Below are 8408 nucleotides of genomic sequence, written 5' to 3' on the forward strand. Positions count from 1 at the left end.
CTGGGCGCTGAATTGGAGCAGTCTGTAAGGATGATTTCAAATCTTAGTAGGAGAAAGGTGAATCACGTTGGGTGTGCCCTGTGCCGGGTTTGCTAACCGTTTACGCTTGCTCCTGGGGAAGTGGACTGAGGGTGGTACCTGCTCCGTCAATAAAAGCAGATGTCTTTGCCTTTTAGGAGGCGTGTGTGTCTGAAGGAGTCCAGCCACTGACTGAGTCGAGTGCAGAAGGTTATTGACTGGCCTTGTCAGCAGAAGACACGGTTTTGCACCAGCCTGCTCTAAGTATAAACTTCTCTTTCTTTGCCCTTGTTGATACGCTTGCTTATAAGAAGGAAAAAGGGGCTGTGAGGGTAAAACGAATCTAAGTCATTTGTTTGTTTCCATCTTGTATGGAAAATGCTGGTGACAGTGTGCTCCCAGTTCCAAGCCCTGAGCTTGGCGACTGGGGAAGTCTTTTCTTTTAACATATGGGGTGTCATGGAAAGAGGTCTTTCTTACCTTTGTATTTCTTACTTGCACGTTGGTTCAAGCTTGTAAAAGTTTAGGGTCAGTACTCACCCTGTGTGATCGAGGCAAAAGAGTGAGTTTAAGTGGTGGGGTTTTTTTCCTTCCAGGATTTTTTTTCTCCTTAAAGTAGTATATTTTCCCTCTTCAGTTTCTCTAGAGTGGGAGCCGTACACCCTGCTGGGGCTGACTTCCCACACCAGGGCTTGCTGCCAGCAGGCAGGGGGGTCCGGCAGGTCGCAGGGAGCTGTGGGTTGCTTAGGCAATGAGGGGGCTTTTCAGACATTTTCTTGATCTGGCAATATTGCTAAAGGATGCAAGCAGAGGCCATGTGATGGCATGTTATAAAGATATTTTTCCACTTCATAAAGTCTAAACCAGCCCCCATGAGCAGCCCAGCACAGTTGGGCATCTCTTTGACAGGCGCTCTTTGGCCATGCTGTTTGTTGTGCAGGATGGTGACTGCCAAGGCATGGGTTCTGAAGAAGCATTTTGAGGGTTTCCCCAAAACCAGTGACTTCGACCTGAAAAAGATAGAGCTACCAAACCTAAAGGATGGAGGTAAGTGGAGTGCCACCTGTTTTTATTTTTTCCAGAGGTTGTCTGGTTGCTGATGAATGGCTGTGCATCTGTAGAACTGTTTGTACATTTCTCTGGTTTGGATTTTTGAAAATCGGTTGTCATGGCTTATGGTAAGCCATGCACCTTAGCAGAGAAGGGCAATTGCTCCAGAACAGGTATGCTGATGTGTTTGGGGGGTTTTAAGACATGCTGCCTTCTGATAATCCCCTTAAAAACAGTGACTGAGCTCTTCTAACTCCAGCACGCAGCGGCTGCGGCATGCCTTTCATAGTCTCACACTGCTTAGTCACATGTGGTGTCTGATGGCAAAGGCATTCGAATGTGTTTGCAAATGAAGCTTACTGGAGAAAATTGCTGAAGTGATATGCCCTCCAAACTGACAGCCACAAGGAAACAGAATTCATTTAACTTAGAAAGAGAGAACTGAACCATGACACAGAGCAAATGAGGTAACTGTAGTAAAACCCAAACATGCTTTACTGGTGAAAGGTTTTAATCTACTTTATTTTGCAAAATCCTTCGGAGAAAGCTGGAGAGGACGGCAGCCTCTGGGAGGAGGTTTTCAGTGGAATTTTTCATGCTGATAGGGAAGGTATTGTGGATAGTGCTGGAGCAAAGCAGAGTGACTGGGGTGGGAGTGAGCCTGCAGCTGGGAGGCCTTGGGGCTGGAGTCAATGCAGGCTGGTCTTTCATTTTAAGAAGCAACAAGGCAAGACTTCTGTCTGCATTCAACATCTATTTTTTTGCCCGTGCTTATCTGTTATATTTGCCCTGTTGTGACAGCAAGAGAGAATGAATAAAAAGAGAAAAAAATGCACAGGTTTTATTCCTGTGTTTCTCTATTTTGAAAAGGGTAGGGAATATGTTAACTTATTTTGTGCAAGAGCTGTTGATAAATGAATGAATCTTCATTTTTGGACATTTGTACTATGCTGTCTTGAACCTCACCCTACCACTTGTCCTTTACAAAATTTACTCCAGTTTAGAAGGTCTGCCAAAGAAATTCATTAAAGTACTAGTTATGTTTACAACTTAAAGGTTTGAAAGGTGATTTCTTCTTACATATGCTTTCAAGCATTTTCATAGCATGTGTACTTCTATAGCATTCAGACACGCTTTAAAATTTAATGCCCGTGGGTATTTAAGAACATGGAGTCATGCCTTCCTTCCCATTTTAAGTCCTACAGCAAGAAGAGGTGTAACTTCATACTAGAGTAACACTTTTAAAGGAGATGTCCTTTCTTGTTATGTTACATGGCCTTAACTATTCTTCCTGTTCACTCTGAGTAATGGGAAAATATGTATGTCTGAATGTATTTCTGGCTTGTACTAGCTAGACCACTGCAGCACAGGCAATGAGAAGTATTATGAGGTGGACATGAACAGCTAAAACTGCTGTGTGAATGAGAATTTAAATTAAAATTTGTTTAACAGTATATTTCACAAGAACTAGTAGCATTAGAGACAATAAGGTGGATTAGGCTACCTAGAAAAGATAGCCTAATGCTTTCTGTTGAAGGCAGCAAAGTAGTGTGTATGTTTGACCTGTGCCGAGGTTTCTTACCACCCTCTGCTGGTTGAATCATGGGAGGGCATTTTATATCTGGGTCAAAAGTAAATTAGTGTTTTGCTTAGCAGGCCTGACCTCTTGAGCCTTCTATCGAGAGAGGAGGCAGATAAAAAAAAACAGGGTTGAAAAGAAACTAGCCTGCTAAAGAGACACTACAGAAAGTGTCTTTTGTAACAGCACTGTGATAATCCAGACAAAGCTAATGAATGTAGTAGTCGTTTCTGGTAGTTTTTCTCTACAGGATGATGGGATATGGGGGTTTTGAGCTGTCAGGAGTTCCTATAGCTTTTGTTGAAAGACTGACTTGTGGAAACTATGCTTTACTGCACTGCTAATGCCCAGGAATTTGTTTTGTCTTTTGTTGCAGAGTTGCTGCTTGAATCAGTGTTTCTCAGTGTTGATCCTTACATGAGGTATATCTTTTTCTTCTTTTTAAAATGCTGGCTAAGATACCTCATTTGTTCTCCCACTTAAACCTCAAAAGAACATGTACTGGGAACATCCCCTGATGCCGGAGTCCCAGATACCTTTGTCTGCTTTTTATAAAATGTGTATAAATGACAAGGCTCACAATATTGAGCTGTGCCAGATTTAGCCAGACATTAGGATAACGATGCTGCAGCCCTAGACTTTTCTTGGACTTTGCTATTGTTCCTTGTCATGTCTCTTCCACTGGAATGTAATGGGCTCAAATGAGACTGCAGCCCTGTTGAAGTAGCTGCTTCACTTATCTTAGCAACCTTGTACTTAAGGATACATATTCTAAGTAGGAAATTGCTGATATGCCCATGTTAATCGCATATGGTGCTAGTCCAAGCACAGGGAGACTGGGTAGTTTGAAGAAGTCTGGTGGACACTAGTGTCAGTGATAGTTCTCTGAAGTCTCAACCTTCTTGTAGTGGTGGACCATGCTGGGAAGATTAATGCTATTGTGTCCCCAACACTCCAGCCCAGTATTCAGTTAAGATAGGATGCTCAATCAGCTGGCCATGGAAAACATCCAGTTATGACATTACAACGACAAGCTCTTTGCGATCTGTTCAACATCACTGCTTATGCTCTCCTTCTGGGTCAGACAGTAGCTACTGCTTCATAGCATATCTGGAACATCATTCAAGTTGCTTACAGTAAGCCATCTCTCTGCTTGTGTTACAGACCTTACAGTCAAAGGGATATGAAGGAAGGAGACATAATGATAGGCACACAGGTTGCCAGGTAAGATCTTCAGTTCTTGTTATCCATACACATGGCAGATCTTGAAGGAATGTACTGACATTCGAGACATCTGCAGCCTGCATTACCTATTCTGGATGTGAGTCTACGTGCTTCTGCAACTGTATTCTTATCTGTAATTGGTTGGAATGTGTTTTTCCTCTAAGAACCTCTTTTGCCTTCTTAGAGAGCATTTAGGTCTCTGATACAATCTACATGTTATTTCCGGCGATAATGTTTTCAAAGGAAATTTTTACAGGCAGAGGTATGAAGGACCGACCATTGTACTTGCCATAAGTGTTAACTTTACATTTTAAAATCTGCTGTGCCAGTAATTGCATGCCCGAAACCATGCATGCTATTTACTCCAGCTGAGTCAGCATCACCTAAGATACAGCTCTAGCCAAAGGGTTATCTAACCTTAAATCCATCCTCTCCCAAGCATGTGGTAATTTAGCTACACAGATGTTTCCCTTTGTCAGCTTGTTCCTGCTGTGCTGCCTCTAAGTTACTGCCCAGGAACATCTGTGGCCTTTGACTCCTGTGTTTCTCTGCAGGAACACTGAGGAGACAACCAAGTCTGCTGAACAGAAGGCCAACTGTTTCCAATATTTCAAAGCTGCTTACCTACCCCTTCCCAACGTAGTTTTCCCGTTGAGTTAAGAAAGTTGAATTTTCATTTGGCATAGAGACACCGCAAGTATGAACTTCTCCCTGTTATTAGATACTGCTTTCTATCTGGTTTTGTTACCCAAGAGGTTCCATCTTAAGGATCTTCAACCTTTAAAGGAGGTGCAGATTGTCTGAGAAGGGAACTGCTTGTTACAGCCTATCTGTGACTTCTTGCTTCTCCACCCTTTAATCCCGGCATCATCTTTCCTGCCTTCTAACTCACAGAAGCCTAGTCCGAATTCATTCTGCTAGTCAAAAAAAAGTCGGCATCCATGTGGGAACATTGGAGTTGTTGTGGGCAGGACTGAGTCTAGAATCATCTTGTCCAGTATCCCCCTGTTGTTGAGAGATTGTAGACCTTTCAGGAAAGACATCAGAAGCCTACAGCATCAGCAGGTGTGGGCTAAATGTCCTGACGTGAAATATTTCTTTTCTCCTGCATCACAGGGCAACAGGAATAAAGGAGAGAAGAGCCAGTAATGATTTGTCTCTGACAGGGTATTCTTTTTTTTTTTTTTTTCCTTCTTTTAAACAGGATTATAGAAAGCAAGAATCCTGCTTTCACAGTGGGGGCCTTTGTCGTGGCTAGAAGTGGCTGGAGAACTCATGCAATCTCTGACGGGAAAGACCTACAACGCCTTCCTTCCAGTTGGCCAGAATCACTCCCCAAATCTCTGGCTCTTGGGACGGTTGGCATGCCAGGGTGAGTTTCAAGATCCAAAGGCAGCTATCCCCTGGATTTTGCTGTGCAGGATGTTTCTGCCTCTCTGTAGGACCTTTTTCCCTCATCTTGTTCTACCAATATGTTGTCTGTTCACTCTGGTAAAAAACATGTGTGCTTCCGGATGCCCTTACCCTGTAGAGGGCCTGAAGTTTGGCCCATCCTCTAGATCAGAGGAGATTTGCATTGGAGATCATGGTGTCTCTCTTTAAGGAATTGTAATAAGGTAGGAAGAGGATCCAGGAGGGGCTGCAAAGAATCCAGTTCAATCTGAATTAACCTCAGTGGAAAGATTCAAATTTCACTGGCACCTGGACTAGTCTGCTTTTGCTGATTGGGCTCTTCTGCTATCACCATGTTTCCAGAAATGTCCCCAAAATGGCAGAAGACAGCTGTCATATTGTGCAGCAAAATAGAGGTCCTTTAAATTGCACTGCAGCAGACAGAGCTGCTGTGCTTTGAAATCCATATTCACTACTGCAGTCTCTCAGTCATCTTCTCACATTTCTTCTCTCTGTCTCTGTAGTTTGTATGGGAAATCAGGACTTGGTCAGTCCTGTTGACACAGAAGGCTTTCAAATGATTGTAACATTGTGTGTGATGCAGAACTCAGATTTCATTTTGACATCAGGCAAGATGTATGTTTTTCCAGACAGCTACTAGGTAGATTCAGCTCACCCTTTCAGTTCATACCCAGTGGGAAGCTCTAAGCTTGAATTTAGAAGAAAAGTTTGTTGGGGTTCTGGGCCAGTTGATTATGCTGCTTCAGGAAGCTTGCAGAGCCTGATGTCATTCAGTATTTATATGATCAGTGGAATGTGCTTGAGCTAAACTTTAGTGGTTCCTACAGATCACTATTCACCCAGTAGCCATAGCTCTGCACAGTAGTCCTTAGGAGCAGTGTGCCCATGAGTTCAGCAAGGTTTTGCCACCACTTTCTGCCAGCTTTGATTTGTGATTAGTATCATTTAATCTTTGCCTCAATCTGGTAGATACCAGCTGTCTACTGACCTCTGTCGAGCTTGGATTTACTCTCTCTTCCAGTGTGTTACTGAGTTGGCACCTTACAGAGTTATCTCTGTGTTTCTCCTTTCGGCTAGTGAAAGCTAACTGTTTTCACACAAGGAAAGCACAAGGAAAGCTGTTTTCACCTAAGGCAGACTTCTGCCACAGCATCCTGTTTCCCAGTACTGCATCTGTTTTTTTCTGGGATGGCTGTAAGACGTTTGTGTTCATTTTTGTATTTCATAAAGAATGAGGAAAACTGAATCTTGTTCTGGTTGTGGCGATATTTTGGTTCAATGTGATCAAGTCACATATCTGTGTCTGGCATCTTTTATTCCTTACTGAGCATTCTTTCTTTTTCTTCACAGCCTCACTGCGTATTTTGGTCTGCTGGAGGTCTGCAAGGTGAAGCCAGGAGAGACGGTGCTGGTTAATGCTGCAGCTGGCGCTGTGGGCTCTGTGGTGGGGCAGCTCGCTAAAATTGGGGTGAGTGACTTGAACTGCTCATCTTTGCTCCTCAGAAGGGTCAGCTGGGAGACAGAGGAACAAGGCTATGAATGATCAGGAGGGCAAGCATCCCTGAAGGGGATCCCTTATGCCTACATAAGGTCTTGAGATGGGACAAGCTGCTGCAGATGTAGCAAAGCTAGTTGAATGTTTCTTAGAGCTCAGGAACTCGTATGGTGATGACAGCCTGACTTTAAGGATGAGCCCTCCACCCAGCTCTCTGTGAGTGTTGTGCGGGGATGATTAGAAATGTTTTTCTCCTTTCCTTGCAGGGTTGCAAAGTGGTTGGCTCTGCTGGCTCAGATGACAAGGTTGCCTATCTGAAAAAAATAGGCTTTGATGAAGCCTTTAATTACAAGACTGTTACATCTTTGGATGAAGCACTGCGTAAGGCCTCTCCTGATGGCTACGACTGTTTCTTTGACAATGTGAGTTCAGAGAGAGGGCCTTACCCTGAGCAGACTGTCATTTTCCTTAAACTATAGCAGGAACTCAATATTGTATACATCTAATCGAAGACTACACCAGGAATTCAATATTGAGTTCCATCTAAGAAATGGTCTTTGTAAGAGAGACTGCTTTCCTGTTCCCTTCCCACACTTATTTCTGCGACTGATTTGGGCAGTAATGGAAAGAACAAAGACTGAAAGGCAAAGCTGGATTGTTGGCGTTGTTTGTGAATGGAGAGAGAGAAGCTTTCACTCTTTGGAAAGCATGGCACATGTTGGAGAGGTGAGGGTCACAGTGAACATCTAACTGATGCTGAACAGAGAGAGCTCCAGTCCATTCCTGGCCCCATCGGCAGTTCTCTGCTGTTGCTGGAAGGAGAGTGAGCGTGGATGGCCCCACATTACGTGGTCCAGGTGGCTACACCAGTACCTGTAAACAAAACAGTTGCAAGGCCCACTTGTAAAATTGCTGGCCTATAGAGGGTTTCCGACTTCTCCCAGGTACAGCTGGAGTTAAGAGGGGCTGTGGACTGTTCTCAGTAGGCTGTTTGAATGTGACCATCTTGTTTTGGAGGCTAAGAGAGTTTAACGGTACGGATGCAGTCAAACCATGTCAGTTCGCCTTCAAGCCAGAGAACAAGCTCTGGCTTTTTTAATTTCTTAGTATAGCTAATGTATGCATTATACCTGATAACATAATACCTGGCACATGGGTATTAGCTGAGATACTGGCCTAAAACTCTCTGGCTAGCCACCTGTTTTAAAGGGCAGCCATCATCACCCCTTCAACATGTCTTTCTCTCAGCACTGTCTGCTGATCCAGGAATGATGGCGCTGTCTGTGGATTGCAACGCACCCGCCTCCCCCTGGCAATCGATGTGAATGCATCAGGGCAAAGGGCAAAGTGCTTGCCCCTGTAGCAGGAGCTCGTGGGTACCTTGCCTCACCCTTCCAAATTTCACGGCCTGTGCTGCTAAGGTCTTAAACAGGTTTTATGGTCACGTCTGTTCCCCTTCCTCTCACTTCCAACTTTTGTGCAGAGCTCTCCCCAGCAGTAAAATTCCTTACAGCTTTTCTCCGTTAAAAGCTTTTGAGTACAGGCCTCCCTGTTTGGGAGAAGAGAATCCTTAAGTAAAAACTTATCATCATAAAGTGAAGAGGTGAAAGTGCAGACTCGTGTAGGGGG

At 44.0% G+C, this 8408-nt stretch overlaps 1 protein-coding gene across 1 annotated transcript in view; it reads left to right on the forward strand.

Moving 5' to 3' along the window:
• The first annotated feature begins 958 nt into the window (after positions 1-958).
• Positions 959-8408, forward strand: part of PTGR1 (prostaglandin reductase 1) — a 10665-nt gene continuing 3215 nt past the window's right edge. Inside the window, exons 1-6 of the mRNA XM_009573298.1 lie at positions 959-1065; positions 3024-3069; positions 3812-3871; positions 5076-5243; positions 6635-6752; positions 7046-7201. Coding sequence (XP_009571593.1) covers positions 960-1065; positions 3024-3069; positions 3812-3871; positions 5076-5243; positions 6635-6752; positions 7046-7201 — 654 coding nt within the window. The 5' untranslated portion in view covers position 959. The remainder of the gene's footprint in view (positions 1066-3023; positions 3070-3811; positions 3872-5075; positions 5244-6634; positions 6753-7045; positions 7202-8408) is intronic.

This window comes from Fulmarus glacialis, unplaced genomic scaffold (assembly GCF_000690835.1).
Source record: "Fulmarus glacialis isolate BGI_N327 unplaced genomic scaffold, ASM69083v1 scaffold2042, whole genome shotgun sequence".
NCBI lineage: Eukaryota > Metazoa > Chordata > Aves > Procellariiformes > Procellariidae > Fulmarus > Fulmarus glacialis.